The sequence below is a fragment of the Vigna unguiculata genome, chromosome 10, assembly GCF_037176805.1.
Source record: "Vigna unguiculata cultivar grain cowpea cultivar isolate G323 ecotype 2 chromosome 10, ASM3717680v1, whole genome shotgun sequence".
In the NCBI taxonomy this organism is placed as follows: domain Eukaryota; kingdom Viridiplantae; phylum Streptophyta; class Magnoliopsida; order Fabales; family Fabaceae; genus Vigna; species Vigna unguiculata.
The window spans coordinates 53,655,504-53,675,052 of NC_140801.1; the positions used below are offsets into that span (position 1 = coordinate 53,655,504).

Below are 19,549 nucleotides of genomic sequence, written 5' to 3' on the forward strand. Positions count from 1 at the left end.
AATAGCTGATTCAGAACATCTTTCTAGCAACTTCTACTTTCTTAATTATTTTATTTTATTTACTTTTTGTTCTTCTAAACTTGAAATCATCACTTTTAATTCCAGTATTACTGAACTAGAAGTGAATTGTGCCCTTCATATAATCTTGACACGTGTCATTAAAAATTATTTGAGATATATAAATGTTGTTTCTCCAATAATCTGAAAATAAATACGAGAAACTAAAAATTTTATAAGAATGACAAAACAAAATTCTTAAACCTATGTAAGCCCATGAGTAACGCAAAGGAAGGATAAATAAATAAATAAAAATATATATATAAATTTTGAAAGTGAATAATATATATAAAAATATATATTGGGAATAATTTCCTTAACCAAATCCCTAACTTCTGCGTCTCTGAGCTCTATCTGGAGATGGCCATGGCCTCGTCAGTGGCTGTGTCTTCGCACGCCTTTCGTTTCCACCCTTTCTTCTCGCGCAGCCCAACACCTTCTTCCTCTGCCTTCAATCTCAGATCTCAATCTCAACCGCTCTGCGTCAAGTGCCACTGCAACCAACCACCGCCACCTGTTATCGCCCCCAGAGAAACCCTCACCGATTGTCTCCGGGGATGCACTCGCACGCTCACCACGCTCATGGGACTCGCCGTGTTGTTGGCCAAGTCGGTTCCGCTCGGGAAATTGTCGGGTATAAGTGCCAACACCGTGTCCACCATGGGCCCGCTGTTCTTCGCGGCGGTGCGGAACCAGCCGAGCGGGGTGCTGAACACGCCGCTGACGGTGGTGGCGGCCGGGCTGGGGAAGTGGCTGGACATATACAGCGGCGTTTTGATGGTTAGGGTTTTGCTGAGTTGGTTCCCGAACATCCCGTGGGAACGGCAGCCTCTATCCGCAATCCGTGACCTCTGCGATCCCTATCTCAATCTCTTCCGTAACATTATTCCCCCCGTTTTTGACACCCTCGACGTTAGTCCTCTTCTCGCTTTCGCCGTTTTGGGCACTCTCGGCTCTATTCTCCAAACTGCTATCTGATCTTCGCAGGTACTCTCACTCTCTCACTCTCTCACTTCATGTGCTGAATTTGACTTTCAATCCCAATCTCACTATCTTGTCTTACAGGACCATGAATCCATTTCGCTGCGCGTCTTCTTCGTATGAACCAAACTTCCGCTATTAGGTTACTTACAGTTTATACTCCGTTTTGTCTATGTGGTTAAGGTTGTTGCTTTTCATTTTCAGACATACTCTGTTTTTAGTCACCAACTTCTTCTATCTTTATTGAAATTATTTCAATATTACGTTCGCGGAAATTTTCCTGTTCACCCTGCATCAATCATTCCTACTTATTTATGCACACCCCAACTAACCCGATAGCACTCTCTAACTAACAAGATAACAACTATCTGATATGCTTTCACTAACCACTTCGTCTTCATCATTTCATAACTTTATTTGTCAAAGCTTTCAGGTACACTGTCAATTTCTTTCTTTCCTTTGGGTACAGAAAGAAAGTACAAAATAGAATAACTTCTGATTTTCTTTTCTTTTCTTTTATTTTCCTTTCTCCTGTAGTTCTGAAATTTGTTTCTTTAGTTTGCAAATGCAACGAGGCGCTTAATTGCCTGATTTTGGTGATAGGTTACGCAGCAGTTTTGCGGAAAAGTATCACTACATTAATCTTATTAAATTTTTAAGCAATCATTATAACTGATCTATTTTATCTGAATTTCTATACACACTGTTTGGAATGGTAAAATTTAATGTTATTAGCTGTGTTTGGATCCAGCAGAAGCTATACAGAGTAGCTTCTGTGTTTGCTGTTTTGGACGTGGAAATAAAAAGATACATGCATTTGTAAGGCAGATGCAAATACGAGTAATTCTTTTGTTTTATAAAGTTTGACACATCTTGTTCTGTATGTATTGTGTGTATTTTGATTCTTGCCAAAGTTTCCCCTCACCTCTGTATTATGCTCTTCTTCAAGATTATGGTAACTTCATTCCTCTCTCTGTATATCAAACAAGATAAGGTGCCTTCTCATATTATCTTTACATTTAGGCCCTTTTGTGTAGAAACTGTATGTATGAGCTAGGTTCCTTACATTACAAATGTATTTTAGTTCTGTTTTGATACTCTGCATGAGTGATTAAATGTCTTCAATCTATTGAAGTAAAACTGCCACAAAATATAATTTGTGTATAGAAGTGTCACAATTTCTGATGGTTGTTAAATTACTACAAATCATCACTCCAGCTATAAATTTGTGGTTTTACTTAATGGGAGTTAAATGCCTATAACAGCAAAAATTAAAGTGGAATTAGGGACTAGGACAGTTTATAAGTAATACATACATAAAAATTGTGAAAGGTCAAGTAAATCTTTGAAAAGTCATTTCATTTATAATCAAACTCATTAGAAGTTATGATAATGCCACATCATTCTTTACAGTATTTTTTTTGTCTTTCGTAACTGTATATTGAAAATATTTTTAAAATATTTAAATCTTCAATCGGTGATATTTATGATATTATCTTTTTAATAAATTGACAACATATAATATTTGGATATCACCATAGTGACATCTTTATATTTAGATATTGCAGTAGGGACAACAGCTGAAGTCATTTCTCATTGGGTAAGATTTGTGCTATACATCAAATGAGGTCCTTGCGTTTTGTCGGAAGCCAATTCTTTACAGGGGCCACTTAGATTTAAATCTGCATTTGTATTGAAATTTCATGATTTTTGAATTACATGTGACAATCGACAAGCCAACAAGATTTCAAAATCTTTATTAATTATTGGGTGCATGGCAATGTATTTCGTTAATTTTCTTCAAAAATAAATGTTTCTCTACCAGTGATGATGAATATGTTTCTCGTAAGATACTTTGTTTACTGTTTTTGAGTATGAGGATCGTCTGTTTAATGAATGTGAAATGGCATCTACCTTTAAATTTTAGAAAACCTTACTACAAGCAATGTCTGAAATACTTTTTCATTTTGGTTAATGATGGGACAATGTTGTAACCATGTTTGTAATTAAAAAACTTTAATGGCAACTTGCAAGTAAGTAAATTTAATTTAAACGAGAAAAAGCATGAGTTCCTACCGTTAAACAGCAACCAAATGATGTGTGTTGAGAATAAAATAACTGGTATCTGTTTAACAAACCAAATTATTTGTGTTGAGAATAAAATAACTGGTATCTTTGGAGAAACGCAAACATGTATCTAGTGCTAACAATTTCAGCAAACAATTAACTTTTAGGCTCAACTGAACTCCCGTAACTCATTATTATTAGGTATAATTATTGTTGGTACTTCAATTCTTTTGAGTTAGTTCAATTTTTTCTTTGAATTTTTGGAATGTTCATTTTAATTTTTGAATTTTTGGAAAGTTAAATTTGGTATTTTTATTTTTTTAAAGTAGTTTAGTTTAGTATTTTTTTTGCTATATTTCCGTTAACACGTGTAATCAAAACGTGAGTGAAGTTCTTAATTCGGTTTGTTTGTTTGTTTAGTATACTTAATATTATTTTAGTCTTTTTATTGATGTATTTTTATCAAGTATATTATTTAGTATATTTAATATTAGTTGTTTAATTTATTGGATAGTAACTGTTATATAAACGGTATTAATTAAAATATAATGGAAGGTATTAAATTGATCTACTTTTAAAAAAATAGGATGCTAAATTAAATCTTTTAAAAATTCATAAACTAAATTCAATAAACTTAAAAAATTGAGGGAATAAATAGATAATTATACTTTATTATTATTACAACGGATTATCCCTAATTATATTAGAAGAAATGTTAAAGAGAGAAATTTGATTCAATAAGTGACTGAACTTATGCTAAACAAGTAAAGTTATAGACATTAATGGTTACAATTTGTGCACATGTATTACAGTTGGTATGAACTACCAAGAAGTGCACATAATATTAAATTAATAATATATTTAATGTACAAGAACTGCTTCACTTCTCACTATATTCCGACTCCGCCAAATTTTCCATATTATTGTTTCTATAACTCAACATTTTGCACAAATAATTCAAGTTCTTCATTATTATGCCATATTAATGGGTTATCTCGAGTTTGAATATAGCTAAATATTTCATAAATAAGAGTTATAGTTTTAAGAATTAGAGTGACCGACAAACAACCTCGTACATATGTGTATATAGCGAACAATTGAAATGAAATCTTGGATTTGTGTTGGATGATCCAAAATTATCAAAAATAACAATTGATAAAATTTAAAATAAGTATTCATGTGATTGATTATAGATTAAATAATTGATCTGAACATAAAAAATGTTTTTAGTTGGAATTATTCTAAATAAGATTTTCAGTTAAGTTTAAGGATATGACATTTTCTTTATAAGATATATTTCAAAATTAATTTTATTCAAAATTACTGTCGCAACATTTAATCATATCCTGTTTTTGTAATTACATTTGGTAAATAAACTGCTTGCACGCACATGCTTACGTCATGAGAAGATGTTTTTCCTACGGTTTAAGCAAAAGTTGCATTTATATGTTAAAATTATTAGAAAATTTATGCATCTGACCATATATATTAATTTATTTGCATATTGAAAAATTGCAAAAATGAGAAAAATTTGTGATTGTCAATAATCACACAAAACCTCATAATCTCATATACACTTGGCACCATTACTATGGTTGCTTCAATAGAAGAGTAACAATTTTTTATTGGCCTTTCCAGTTTATTTATTAACTTCATTTTACATTGCAAATTGGAATGGTCAGTGAAAAGTGATATTATATCTAATATTTTATTTGATAAACTCCACACGTAAATACTTATTTATGATTTTATTTTTAAATATATAAATTGCTATAATCAAATAATTAGCATTAGGATACAATATTGTTTTTTAATTATAAATATTTAAAAAATCAATTTACAAACAGACATAAAAGAAGGCAAACTCAGAGGAACAAGTGGTAAAGAAGATAAAACGCATATATAAATTTAAAATAATGATGATTTAAATGATTGAGATGTATTTTCCTTTTCTTGGTTGCAATATATTGTACGACATACATATCCAAAAACAGAAAATGTTGATGATGTTTAATTGAAAATATGAAAAAAAAAAATGGGGATCTCGTTCTTTGAATTCTCTGTTCTAATTATAGAGGTTGGAACTTTATTTTGTAGTGTCAGAACAAATAAAGTTAAAATGAAATTTTACGGTTTAAAAAATCATTTAAAACTATAATATCAACTAAAATTCGTTGTCTAATTAAATTATGAGAAAGTTATACTCATACATAATTAACAACATATTTCCAAACAAATATTTGTCAAATTGAATTGTTTATTCTACATAGCCTTTATAGAATAAAGCTCCACCTGGGTAGGAGTGTAAAATTCTCCTAATTGTTCCTTAATAATTGTCTAATTTGGTTTAAACTAATGCAAGGAAAATTGTTTTAGGGCATTGATGAGTGACACAAAATTGAGAAACATCAATTAATAATTTTCGTAACCATTGGAATAACAAAAGAAGAAGATGAAATAGTTGGCATGTGTGTGTTCGATGAGTTAATAATAATAATAATAATAATAATAATAATAATAATAATGATATTTTGGAAATAAATAAATTATACGTTGCTTTGTTTGGTGGTTTTTGCGGGACGAGACAACCTACCAGTGGTTGAAGAGAGAGTTTTTAACTTTCAATAATAACAGTAACAACAGAGAAGAAAGAAAGAGAGAGAGAGAGAGAGAGAGAGAGAGAGAAAGTGAAGATTTTGAAGTGTGAAGTGAGAGAGATGGGTACTGCAATGCTATGAAGATGGGATCTCAGCCTCAACCTCATCACCACTCTCTTTGATTCTGCTAAATCTTCAATCTTCAATCGTTCATCTTCCATCTTCAAGGTACACACTTTCCTCATTTTCTACACAGATCTTCTTCCATTGCATTCATGAGTATTCTTCAATGGGGTTTGGCTTCAATACCCATTTTCCCTTTTTCTTCTTCATTTCTTCTTTAAGCTTCTCAGAGTTTTTTTTTTTTTTTTTTTTTTTATCCTTCTTTTCCTCACTGCAATAACACTTTACTTTTCTCCTGCAACTCCAATCCATATATATATGAATGGATCTCCCAATGTTTGCATTTTGAGGGAGATCCATCACTCCCTGTTTCTCCATCCTCTAGATCCACTAACCCCATCTTCAATTTTCCCTTTTCACCATTTCTACTTCACGCAACCTACTTCACAAAGTAACTGCTCCTGTTTACTTCCACTAACATCCTCACTGGAATTCGTTGGAATTCCCATTATGAAGAACCAGATGTACCCACTTTTCATGTTTTTAGTGTGCTTTTGCTTCCAATGGATCAAGCAAATATATGTAATATTCGCGTTTCTTGTGTTCCCTACACTTACTTCGTCTCATCATCCTTGATTCACTCGCTTTGGTTTGTCCACATGCTCGTTTCACTCACTCCTATGCTTCTTTTTGCGGAATGAATCAACACCTGTTAACTCTTTTGTTTTTATTCTGTCATTCTTTTTCCAGAAAACACAGCATTGCGTTTCCTTTCCCTTTGTTTGCACTTTTAATCTGGTTTCTCTAACTGAATATGATTGCTTTCAATTTTTAGGAAAACAAAAAAATACGAGTTTACTTCATTGAGCTTTCCTAAGATTTTTTTTTTCTCTTTAGATAAATATGGATGATCTATCCATATTGAGTGTTGAATTATGGCTAAAATTCCATTTCAATATTCTTTTCCATTCCACTGTTTTGCAGTATTACTTTGAGTACCGCTTCAACAAACTGGTACTGTTTCTCAATAGCGCCTCTTCTGCGCTGCTTTGAAAAAGTCTGATGGGTTCAAGATTCCCATCTCATCAGCTCAGTAATGGCCTGTATGTATCAGGCCGGCCTGAACAGCCAAAAGAAAAGCCTCCGACAATGAGCTCAGTTGCAATGCCTTATACTGGTGGTGACATCAAGAAGTCAGGAGAATTAGGAAAAATGTTTGATATCCCCATGGATGGTTCTAAATCTAGAAAGTCTGGTCCAATAAATAATGCTCCTTCAAGAACAGGATCATTTGCAGGTGCTTCTCACTCTGGACCTATAATGCAAAATGCCGCAGCTCGTTCTGTTTATATTACATCTGGTAATGTATCTGCTGGAGGCATGTCTGCTTCAGCCTCAATGAAAAAGACCAACTCGGGTCCGTTGAATAAACATGGGGAACCAGTGAAGAAGTCTTCTGGCCCCCAATCTGGTGGAGTTACACGCCAAAACTCAGGTCCAATACCTCCAGTTCTTCCTACAACTGGTCTTATCACATCTGGCCCATTAAATTCATCTGGGGCTCCAAGGAAAGTGTCTGGCCCATTAGATTCTACAGGATCAATGAAATCACACGCTTCTTTTGCAGTACACAATCCTGCTGTAACCAATCTCAGTCTAGATGACGAATTTTCCTTCAGGAAGAACTTCCCAAAGCCAATATTGTGGTCCGTGATTCTGATTTTTGTAATGGGATTCATTGCTGGTGGTTTTATTCTTGGAGCTGTTCGCAATGCCATTCTCCTCATTGTTGTCGTAGTTCTTTTTGCTGCGGTTTCTGCATTATTCACTTGGAATAGTTGTTTTGGAAGGAAAGCCATTGTTGGTTTCATTTCCCGTTATCCTGATGCAGAGCTTAGAACTGCCAAGAATGGGCAATTTGTGAAGGTTTCTGGGGTATGTAACTTTGAACCACTCATACATGTATAATACAGTTAATTAAGTGAGTGACCGCTGGAAAAACAGTACTGCAAACACGCACATGCACACCTAACCACCCACGCTTTAATTATTTAATTCTTCATCTGTTGCTTGGTGTATGTTGCTTTTATGTGACATACATCAATGAATTGAATGGTTGGCTCATGTCACCTGTCATGTTGTCTATATTGTTTATATATGCCTCAATGATAGAAATAGATTTGTAATTAATTCTACCATTTGAAGGTGGTTACCTGCGGTAATGTTCCTCTAGAGTCCTCCTTTCAAAAAGTTCCTAGATGTGTTTATACATCCACAAGCTTGTATGAATATAGAGGATGGGATTCAAAAGCAGCAAACCCGAAACATCGTCGCTTTACATGGGGACTTCGATCAGCTGAGGTAATTGCATTAATCTGTTCAGTCTTCAGATTGCCAAAATTTCAAATTTGATAAAATATTCAGGATTTCTTGATATACAATTACCATGGAAGTGAGTTAGATGGTGTGTTTTCCAATTGAATATACAGGAACTGTTGAGAGAGAAACAGAGGCATTTACTGAACTCTATGTTGATTGTACAATCACAACAAAATACTGGATGTATTATTTTAATAAGGAAGGTTTTGCAAAATATAGAAAATGTATATTATTTTAATTTTAATACATGGATCACAATTTCCCTAGTTACATGAACTGACTAATTATATACTATGAATTTGGGCCTAACTACATCTTATATAGTTATGTACAATATACAATGAACCTGGACACCAAACTATGCTAATTACATATCCAACCCCACCCGAACCTAGAGAACATAGATAATATTGTTCATATGAACCAATCTTGCTACCTAAATAGCTTATCTCTGAGAGGACTGCATTGATAATTGTATCTTTGGAGTTCATAAAGCTAGTGATAATATCTCCTACTAAAATATTTTCCTTGATGAAGTTGTAGTTTACCTCGACGTGGATTGTCCTGTCATGTATTTCTTTACCTGAAAAACAGCTTAATTGTCACTTAGATGAGCTTTTGAATTTTGCAAAACTTTCCTAAAGTGAAGTTCTTCCATAAGTTGTTTCCCTTAGATGAGGTTGCAAGTAGAGGAAGCCATGGCTTCACATTCTACTTTTTCACTTGATCTTGTGACCACACTTTGTTTCTTATTCTTTCTGGCAATCATATTATCCCTAATGAGTACACCATTCCCAAAGGAAGAGCTGCTCATAAGTAGGGGAGCATGCCTGCCTGACATTTATGAGTATGTTATTATACATGTATGTCCTTTATCTTCATGTATAAGCTTTTTCTAACATACTTCACGGTACAAATCATAACAGCTTAAAAGACTTTCACGTACGAAATGCAAGAATCAGTGACCACCTTCCCGGCAAAAGGGATGTTTGGATGGGTAACCATAAAGTAGTTGTAATTCTTAGAATTTGAACCTATGGCCAAACTCAACCCCTCAAAAATGAATTGAAGAGATAGTTTCCTAGGTTTATAAACATTATTTTAGCCATGTCTCAAGGCAATGTGAAACTAAACATACCCTTTCAAGACTGCAATTAATGCCGCCCACAGTGGCTGCAATTAAGTGGACTAGGGGGAACTTTGATAAGTCAGCTTTCCGAGACCCCTCATGCCCAGAGCTATGGATTTGGAGTGTGGCAGTGCAAGTGGCCCACTAATGAATCCAGGATACCATCATTTAAACCCTATTTAATATCATAAAATCAGCTTATAAGATAAGAATTATTTAAACTTTGTAAACACTATCCAAGGCATATCTTTAGGAGATGTGAGACTAAACACACCTTCGTGAGGCTGCAATCAAAGCAGACCAAAGAGTCTGCAATTGAGGCTGGTTCGGATTTACTGCTATCAAGCGACACTCCAACACTTTTTGACCAATCTTTTATATTAACTGTTATGTAATATAAAATCATTTGGAGAGTAATGCCATCAGTAAAGAAAAAATGTTAGTTCTTAGATTGATCAGAAGCATAGTAGTCGGTAGTGGGATATGGCATTGCTATAGCAAAGTAGTGATGGGGACTGGCCATAGAATTCGATTGGCATAGGGACTTCACTTGCAACAATCATTGTGGCCAAAATAGTGTCTTTTCTCGCACTATGGCAACATTACTAAGATGGCCTTCAATTCAAACCATTCTTTTTACCCTTGAGAAATTTTAGGGCTTTTGTTTTGGGGTAAACTTGTGACCTTCACCCTCTCCCCCTTTTCCACTGCATTTTTTATTCAGAAACATCATAGGGTTCGAAACCCTTCCTAGTTCTTCTCCATTCATACACTCAAAAGTCACTTTTGTTTTGACATCTGGTCATTCACACTTATCAGGTCTGTGTTACCTTTTTGTGTTGGTATCCTGTTTCTTTTTCCTTAAGATTCCACTCTTATATTCTCCTAATTTTTAATGTGTTTTGTTTGTGTTTTTTATTAATTTCACTGTCATCTTTCTTTTTTTTGACTTCATTCCTATCTTCTTATTACTCTTAGATTGGTGGTGATTGTGTGTAAACGATGACTTATTTATCATGAATTTCTTTTTTGGTTTTTAGTATTTATATATGTGGTATATATTATTTAGTTTATAGTATACTATTTAAAAGAGAGGACATCTTGCTTTCCACCATTTTTCTATAGCATTTTTGGAGTTGACCACTTCCTGCCAATATCTGGGATTGATGACTATGATGAGTATGGCCATTTACTCTAGCAACAATGACAATGGTACATTCTAACTAGGAACCTGAAAAGGATGGAGATGCAACTAATGGTTGATGAAGACACTAACACAAATGATAGTCTTTCACTAGTTCTCCAACACAGGAATGATTAAAGCCTATGGCTCCTATTATTGTGAAGGGAATCAGCCAGGTTTTTCAAGTGCCTGAGAGCAGGTGAACCAGGGTGAGATTCTGGTTGCTTAAGCCTTAAGATTATGGTGTTGGGCTTGGTCTCAAGCTCTAAAGCACTTTCAAAAAGAGTTGAAATGGAAGCAATGGGAAAGAAGAGTGAAGAAGAGATGATCATTGATGAGTGAAAATAGTGTACATGTTATATTCTAACAAGGGAACAACACAACGAGCACCTAAAGAACATTACCTGAGGTTTGACCCTAACTTATTTACATTGTAATAAAATTATCAAACATAGAGTGCTAACAAATTAATGTTCCATTATAGTCATCGAATATTGGTGAATCCAATGACATTCACGGCTCTTCCGTTGAGCTCTAACTGAAAGGATACTGAAAATTTTGGTTTGTAGGAGCTTCTTGCACAATCTATTTGAAGTTATTGAGAGTAAAAGGCATTGTTATTTTTATTATTTATCTGTAGTTCTATCTAGCCTTCTTTTGAAGCCAGAAAAAATGTAAATATTATCCTAAGTGACATAAAAAGAAGTTCTTGCAGTAGTTTCACTTCTGACACTGAATGTACTTCTTGTTTTTAATCGAGGAATATGATGGTGTGGGCTTTTGATAATGACATTCTGCTCTTTGACTACTAAGAATATTCTTACTCTCATAGGTATATCTTCACGCTCGTGTGATACTTGCATTGTGTGTGTGCCTGTGTGGATTGGATTCTGATCTAGTTGATTTAAGCTTTCCACTATCACCTTATTTGAACTGTTTTCGTATGTTGGGGGAACAAAAATTTCATGTTGGATTGGATGGCAAAAACTAATTATATTCTTGAGAGGACCAAACTTTAAAACTGTATGCTCTTTTTCACAAATAAAAATATATGCAAGTATGTTTTAGAAAAGCTTTTATCTTTGCAGCCCCCCACCTAAATGTGGCTAGACTGCACTAGGATGCACTTCGTGTATTGTGAATTTTGCAGGATAACATGTGAAACTTAAAAATTTATATTCACTTGCCTTTCATTTTATTCAATGCAGAGGCATGTGGTGGACTTCTATATCTCTGATTTCCAATCTGGCCTGAGAGCATTGGTTAAAACAGGCTATGGTGCAAGGGTGACTCCTTATGTTGATGATTCCATTGTTATTGATGTTAATCCAGCCAATAAAGACATGTCCCCTGAATTTCTTCGATGGTTGGGGGAGAGAAAACTTTCTAGCGATGATCGTATAATGCAATTAAAAGAAGGGTAACATACTTTATCTTGTTGATTGCAAAAATGCTTCTAGCAAATAAAGTTGGGATAACTCAAGATTATGTAATTGTCACTGATCTTTTTGTAGGTACATCAAAGAAGGTAGCACGGTTAGTGTAATGGGGGTTGTTCAAAGAAATGACAATGTGCTTATGATTGTTCCTCCACCTGAGCCTTTGACTACGGGATGCCAATGGGGCAAATGTATATTTCCAGCTAGCCTTGAGGGTATTGTTTTGAGATGTGAAGATACGTCAAAGATTGATGTCATTCCAGTGTAGTTATCCTCTCTGGTAACCTCGTAGGTATTCCTCTTTAATGAAATATGTCTTCCCATGTCCAAAATGATGGTGGTGGTGGTGGTTGTTTGTATTTTGTAAGCATATACGCGTTGTTGGTAAGTGTGATGATTCTGCCATTGGTATGGTGATTTCTTTTTCCTCCACACTCAACTCCTAGTTTGTTGTATAGCTAATGGAAATTCTTATTCGTCTATTTTTCTGAAGGATTTTATACTTTTTAATGGACGTGGTTTCATATAGTGAGAAGTTTTGTGTATTCAGAAATACTCTGTTGTTTGAAACTGTCAAGGGAATCTATCATACACGATTTGTGAATTATCTGATGCTGAACTGCGGATAAAATATTGAATATAGCCAATAGCCAAAACGGCTTTATTTGCTTGAATCATATGATTTATCCTCCTGCTGCAAATTTTGAGTATTGGTGAAATTTATCAAGGAGTAACATATTATATCACATTTTTCTTTCATTCTCCTCCATCCGAAGGTGAATACTGAAAGTTAAAACTTGAGAATTATATAGACCTGAGTTATGTCTTTCGCACAGTAACACGGAATTGATAATTTTCATTACATATTTGATCTGTCATACGTTTTAACGGATCAGGGAAGGCGATAATAGGTAATATTATTTTATTTAATCATGAAAATGCTTTTTATAAAGCATGTGTTGCTATATATAAAATGAAAGAATTCAACATCATAAAAACCTAGTTAGAAATTGAGTAAATTCAAAGTCAGAAATAATACAAATACGTAAGTGAAATGAACAGTGATTAAATTACTAACGATTCTTAATAGCTATTAGGAATAAATAAGGTGAGTGAAACGTGTAGTGAAGAGAAGGGTGAGTAAGAAAGAAAAGAAGCAACGTGTTGAGTGGTGGTAGTTTGTGGTGTGACACATACACAACAGTAACCGAGTGACATACGTGTACATAAGCTACCACAGAGTGAAGGAGAAGAAGACTAAGAATGAATTTTGCCGCCATGGATAAGGAGCACACGTCGGTGAGAGTGTTACTGTTGGTGTTGTTGCTTATGGTGTGGTTCTGTGTCTGCAGTGGTAATGCAGATGATGAAGAGCAGAAGAGAAAACCATCCTTCTGGGAGTGGCAGAAACTAAGAATTGCTTATTCTGCCTATTCAGGACTTTTTTTTCCTAATGGTTGGTACAATACGCTTAAACAGCTTCTCAATCACGCATATCTCCGTTTGTTTCCTCCAAATATAGAGTAAGAGTGCACTCAGATGATTCTTTCTTCATTAATTTGTGTGGCCATGAATCGATTATTAATGGTGTGATGTTTGAAACAGTTTTAGAAGAGAAGACAAAGGAGCAGCTGAAGTCAATGTCAAGAACTCCTTCTCTCAATCTGATGCTGATACCAAAATACACAAAGAACTTTGATTTCGTTTATTTTTTTCTGTTGCTGTTGTTATGTAACATTATAAATATTTGTAACAACTCTTTCATAGTGTTATTTATGATACTGCTGTTTAAGTGAATATAGAATCAAAAGTGTGTCCCACGAGTTACCAGGAAACTACAAAATAAGGTGTGTGAGCTTCACACTTATAAATTAATTAGCTAATTAATTAACAGAAAAAATATCATAAATATGTAATGACTTTTTGTAGTTAAAAATTAAATGGGAGAAATAAAGACTTAATACTTTAAAAATGGAAAATTAGAAGTAGATTTTATTGACGCAGAAAAAATAATGAACGGTGAGGATTTGAGCGGAGATGGGATTGGGCGGATAAGATGGATTGAGAGTGGAAAGTGGAGTCCGCATGAGAGTGTGGACTCGGAGTGATATATGGCAGGGTCGTCTCTGAGTCCGAACGAATGTGTGATCTGTGTGAGTCTGCAGAGAGAGAGAGAAGAAGAAGAGTCAATCGGAGAAGATGAAGAAGAAGACGATGGTGCAGTCGAAGTCCGGCAACGGCAACGGCAACGGCAACGGCAACAGTGACACCGTGCATTCACCGATTGTCACTTATGCTTCCATGATTTCACTTCTCACGCTCTGTCCTCCATTTGTGATTCTACTGTGAGTTAAACCCTAATCGTTTTCCCTTCGCCATTGTTGTTATTGTTGTTGATTTCAATTCAGTATGATCAAATCTGATCTGAATGCATGCAGATGGTACACCATGACTGGTGCTGATGGATCTGTTACTGAGACGTGGAATTATTTGAAGCAGAATGGGGTACAGGGCTTCCTTCAAATATGGCCCAGACCAACTGCTACTGCTTGCAAAATCATTGTGGTCTATGCTGTGTTTGAAGCAGCGCTTCAGCTCCTTCTGCCCGCCAAAACCGTTTACGGCCCTATTTCTCCAACTGGACATCAACCTGTCTACAAGGTCAACACACCTCACACCTCTCTCCAAATCCATGCTTTCACTTGTCAAATCCTTACTTTACTTCACTTCACTGACCAGTCTCCCTTTTCCATTCTTCAGGCAAACGGCGTGGCGGCGTACTTAGTTACCTTGATTACTTATACTGCCCTTTGGTGGTGAGCCTCTTACGCCTCGGCATTCTCTTTCTTCTAACTGTCATTATCTCCATCTTCAATATTCTCTGTTATCTTTCAAAAGGGCATCTTAGTAGTAGTCACATTCAATTTTTGCACAAAAACTAGTAGTCAGTAACCGATAATAGAAATTTGAAGACACGCTGTTCGGATTCGGATTCGGAATTACTAATAATGTCCATTGAATATGTTGGGTTGAACAAAAAGAAAAAAAAAATGTTACTTTCCTTTTGAATTTATCAGTTTCATCAAGGAAGGTTTGTTTCTGTGCTTTTGTAGGGTAATGCAAACCATTACAAATTAAGTTGAATTTCCCTTTGTTCTTCTGTAAGATGACTGTTGTTACTTTCCTGCTTTACAAGTTTTTTCTGCAGAGCAGGGTGTTTTTGTCTCTTACTTTTTCTTTGACGAACCACATGTATTTTTTTTTATGCATTTTTCAGGTTTGGGATATTCAACCCTACAGTTGTTTATGATCATTTGGGAGAAATATATTCAGCACTCATCTTCGGGAGCTTTGTCTTCTGTATTTTCTTATACATAAAAGTGAGGCAAAAATAGCAGAAATTACGAACTATCTGTTACCTATTAATTTGAATGAATTTTCTGATCTTCGTTATGTATGCTAGGGTCATTTGGCACCATCTTCAACAGATTCTGGCTCATCTGGAAACATAATCATTGATTTTTACTGGGTAAACCCCTTTGCTTTGGCTAAGCAGTTTTATACCAATTATCTTCTTTGATGTCTGTTTATTTCGATTGAAAATAGCCAAGATTGCAAAAAAAAAAACAGTGATTGGTTGCATGATGAATCTGCGTAAACCGGTTTATATGATTTGTTGGTATCAGATGTGAGTATGATTGAAGAGTCTTTCTTTGAAATTACCTGAGAATGCATCTTGCATTTAAGTTCTTATAGAAAATCACAACCTTTTGATCTTATAGTCTCACTGAAAGTGCACTCGTGAGTGATGCTACAATTGATCTTTTGAAACTCTTATTGTAGGAATGTCTCGATGTTTTTGTGATTGTAATTCCCACTTTTGTTACATAAGGATAAATTGCTTGAGTAAAAATCGGTTCGCTTGTGCATTGTTTTACATTAAGAATTAAGTTCACCCTTTTTGTAAATAATAGCATTCTAATGTCTTGTCATTCTTGCAGGGGATGGAACTCTATCCGCGCATTGGAAAATATTTTGACATAAAAGTTTTCACGAACTGCAGATTTGGAATGATGTCATGGGCAGTTCTTGCATTGACCTACTGTATAAAACAGGTTGGGTCTCATAATGTTTCTTTGCATAAATATTGAAGTCAATTAAATACCAAACTGTGTCTGCTGCTTATATGAGCTGTGGTTTGTTGATTGTGCTACCCGGTTGCAGTTCCTTAATTGCCCTGGTGGCACCAACTTATCACCACCATGAGTAGGATGTGTGATGGATACAGTACTAGATGAATCGAGAACTTAAATTTGTTTCATAAACATATCTTGTGATGTTTCCTGCGTTCGTTAATTGTATAATTTTGTATTCTTGTATTGACAGTATGAAGAAAATGGAAAAGTATCCGACTCAATGCTTGTAAATACTGCACTAATGCTAGTATATGTTACCAAGTTTTTCTGGTGGGAGGCTGGATATTGGAACACAATGGATATTGCACACGATCGAGGTTTACATGTGTCCTATTCTTGTTTCTGTTGGACATACCTGCTCTATTCTTTTGTGTTAATATTTTGTACTTTTGAAGCAAGGTTATTAAAGGAGAAAATCAGTTTTTGGGGGGATGGGGGGTGCTGTAATTGTATCCATTTGAAGCCTTTTTTCTGATTAGAAAAGAATTGTTATTATTAGATTTCATAGGTTATTAAAATTATATTTTTTTGCTAAATTCATTATGCGTGTTACTTAATCTCAGCACTTAAATCTTGCAGCTGGATTTTATATTTGCTGGGGTTGCTTGGTGTGGGTTCCATCTGTGTATACATCTCCTGGAATGTACCTTGTCAACCATCCCGTAAATCTCGGCATTGAGGTACCATCTGCATCCTGTTTGTGATGCTTATCTGTTGTAGTCCAATGGCAATGGGGAACAAGAAGTGAAGTTAGTGGAGTTGCCTGCAAAGTTTTTCTTATTTTTATCCTTTTTAATTTGACTTTTCTGAGAACTTTCATTTTTGTCTTCCAGCTAGCGATCTCAATTTTATTGGCTGGCATTCTTTGCATATTCATCAACTATGACTGTGACAGGCAAAGGCAAGAATTTCGTAGGACAAATGGAAAAAGCACGGTCTGGGGAAAAGCTCCGTCAAAGGTGTAGTACCTAGTATTTGCTGTCTAAATTTCATTTGAGCTCTATTTTCTTTAGAATGTATGTCAGAGAAAGCTTACACAGATATTTGCCAATAGGCTTTTATATAAGGTAGACATAATGAATACTTTTGCAGATAGAGGCCTCGTATACCACTACTACTGGGGAAACTAAAAGAAGCCTTCTTTTAACCTCTGGATGGTAAGTTTTCACTTAAATTCCTGTATGCTTACTGAGAAGTGAGACCATACCTGCATCCTCTCTCTGATTGAGGGGTTTATGTTCACCATTTGTTGGGCTTGATTATGGGCATTTGAGGCTTTTTTTAGGAGATGGCAATTGATTTAATAGGTCCTAATTCTATAAAAAGTGGGGTGCTTTTAATTTCTGTAACTCGTCTTTTATATCTGACCTAATGTTGTTTGCGTAGAGTACTCTTTTATTTTATTTTTTTCAGAATCAAAAAAATGCCCGTGTTTAAAAAAAATATACCTTTGTCTTAGAAGAACTACCAATTCTCAATTCTCAACGTTGGTACCTGCAGGTGGGGATTATCCCGTCATTTTCATTATGTCCCTGAAATACTGGCAGCTTTCTTCTGGACAGTCCCAGCTCTTTTTAATCATGTAAGGGTGTCTTTTTTCTTTGTACAAGTTGAAGCTTGGAGAGAATGTTGACCTGAGTTTTCTTTTGCATTGCAGTTTTTGCCTTACTTCTACGTGATCTTTCTTACCATCCTTCTCTTTGATCGAGCAAAACGAGACGATGATCGATGCAGATCCAAGTAAGCGTTCAGTTCAATTATGCTATCTGTTGACGTTACCTCTTGTATGATTTTGTTTCCCGAACACCCTCTTTAGCCTGAACTACGTTGTTTTTTAGTTGCATCTTAATGGTGGGATACATAGGCATGATTTGTGTAGCATTATGAAATCAACACAACGGTAGCCCAGTGGAATTATACTGTTTCGTAAGTGTGCATGCAAATAACAGTATTAGAAAAATAATAATAATCTTGAGCACATCTCAATATAAAGTGGTAGTTCTGGCAAAAGAAACAAATTTATAAGATCGTTTCTATCCATATTGCTAGCAATTTGTTTTCCATAAAAGTAGAACAATTATAAAGAATAAAATGAATGGTTCTTCAAAACCATTATTTTATTAATGATGAAATCATTTACGTTGTCTGAAATTGAAATTGGAAGAGTCTTTCGTTCTTCTGGATCATCACCATTGCAAATGAAGTTGAAAATTTTCATTGCATGCAGGTATGGCAAGTACTGGAAACTATATTGCGACAAGGTACCCTACAGAATAATTCCAGGAATATACTGAAAAATGATTATCTGGTCCCAATTGGCTTTTATGCCATGTGAAAACTAAGAACACCATCTGTTGTCTTATATTGTTACAGCCTTTGCTTGGTAGACGAATGTTAGAGTAGACTTTATATGAGGAATATTAATTATTGAACCACAATTTTTTATCTAATGCCGGAACTTGATTTTGGGATCCAGCTGTGTTGATTTGTTTATCTATCATGTTCTCTGGCAGTGATGTGTGAGAAAGGTTGCGATGCTTAGTGCAATTTAGTCTGGTTTAAATTTTTTACCTCTTCAATCATAAAAACCACATGAAAGTATTTGATGATTGAAATGAAAAATGTTCTTTTGGATGATTGAACAAAAATTTATTTGATGACACTAAAAAATAACTTATGATATTAGGATAATATTTGTTTAGTAGTAACCAAGATGCATTAGAGTGTACAACATATAGACTATGTAAAGAGCAAGATTGTATTAAAATTTGATTCAACGGCTCCCTGTTTCAAAACTTTCCCAATATAATATTCATTCATTTCTTTTTCTCGGGAATCAATATCCGTTTTTCTTGAGAGCTCTTAATATATTTACATTACAAATATATATATATATATATATATATATATATATATATATATATATATATATATATATATATATATATATTAAGGAATTTTTAATACACTATCTTTTTTATATGACTTATATAGACCTTTACATTACATATTAGAAGACTTATATACATATTTTAATAATCTCTTTCTTTATATATTTATTTGTAATTTTTTAGATCTAGATTATCCGAAATGATGTGTTAGTTTTTAGTTTTCTTTTTAATGAATTGATAGTGTTAACAGGTTATTAGTACCAAAACTCATCACAATGTTAAAACAAAAAACATAATTTAATCAACAAAAACTAGAAACAAAGGCCCAAAATGCAATACATGAACAAATCCCAAAGATGCAATACATGTATAAGCACTTTCCAATGCAACAATTATTAACAAAGAGAACAAAATAAAAATGTTTTAAAAGTGAGGATTTAAATAAAACTCCTAAAAATGTTTTCAAATACTTTCACAAATTATTCAAATTAGAGGTTGATAGGATTT

At 34.5% G+C, this 19,549-nt stretch overlaps 3 protein-coding genes and 1 long non-coding RNA gene across 7 annotated transcripts; all 4 read left to right on the forward strand.

Annotated features, from left to right (window-relative positions):
* Positions 1–362: 362 nt before the first annotated feature.
* Positions 363–2,969, forward strand: LOC114167407 (ylmG homolog protein 1-1, chloroplastic-like). Of its 4 annotated transcripts, none has more exons than XR_014985009.1 (3): positions 363–1,044; positions 1,123–1,180; positions 2,598–2,969. XR_014985009.1 is itself a non-coding variant. In XM_028052495.2 (2 exons), the coding sequence occupies exon 1, from the start codon at positions 418–420 to the stop codon at positions 1,033–1,035; it is 618 nt and encodes a 205-aa protein (XP_027908296.1). In that variant the 5' UTR covers positions 363–417; the 3' UTR covers positions 1,036–1,044; positions 1,123–1,325. The 4 variants fall into 4 exon arrangements, 1 of the variants encoding a protein (XP_027908296.1); XR_014985010.1 differs by having other exon boundaries at positions 2,607–2,969; XR_014985011.1 differs by lacking the exon at positions 2,598–2,969 and adding an exon at positions 1,642–2,280.
* Positions 2,970–5,693: 2,724 nt separating this feature from the next.
* Positions 5,694–12,562, forward strand: LOC114167642 (protein SHOU4-like). The gene is made up of 5 exons (XM_028052756.2): positions 5,694–5,930; positions 6,810–7,760; positions 8,031–8,186; positions 11,725–11,936; positions 12,031–12,562. The coding sequence occupies exons 2-5, from the start codon at positions 6,888–6,890 to the stop codon at positions 12,221–12,223; spliced, it is 1,434 nt and encodes a 477-aa protein (XP_027908557.1). The 5' UTR covers positions 5,694–5,930; positions 6,810–6,887; the 3' UTR covers positions 12,224–12,562.
* Positions 12,563–13,219: 657 nt separating this feature from the next.
* LOC114167645 (uncharacterized) lies at positions 13,220–13,752 on the forward strand. Its single transcript, XR_014985251.1, has 2 exons — positions 13,220–13,478; positions 13,561–13,752. It is a non-coding gene; the product is annotated as an uncharacterized LOC114167645 (long non-coding RNA).
* Positions 13,753–14,047: 295 nt separating this feature from the next.
* DWF5 (Ergosterol biosynthesis ERG4/ERG24 family) lies at positions 14,048–18,622 on the forward strand. The gene is made up of 13 exons (XM_028052758.2): positions 14,048–14,300; positions 14,394–14,616; positions 14,716–14,771; positions 15,233–15,335; positions 15,419–15,484; positions 15,957–16,070; positions 16,342–16,468; positions 16,731–16,831; positions 16,985–17,110; positions 17,244–17,308; positions 17,652–17,733; positions 17,809–17,891; positions 18,379–18,622. Exons 1-13 carry the CDS (start codon positions 14,155–14,157, stop codon positions 18,443–18,445), a joined length of 1,359 nt encoding a protein of 452 aa, XP_027908559.2. The 5' UTR covers positions 14,048–14,154; the 3' UTR covers positions 18,446–18,622.
* The last annotated feature ends 927 nt before the right edge of the window (positions 18,623–19,549 follow it).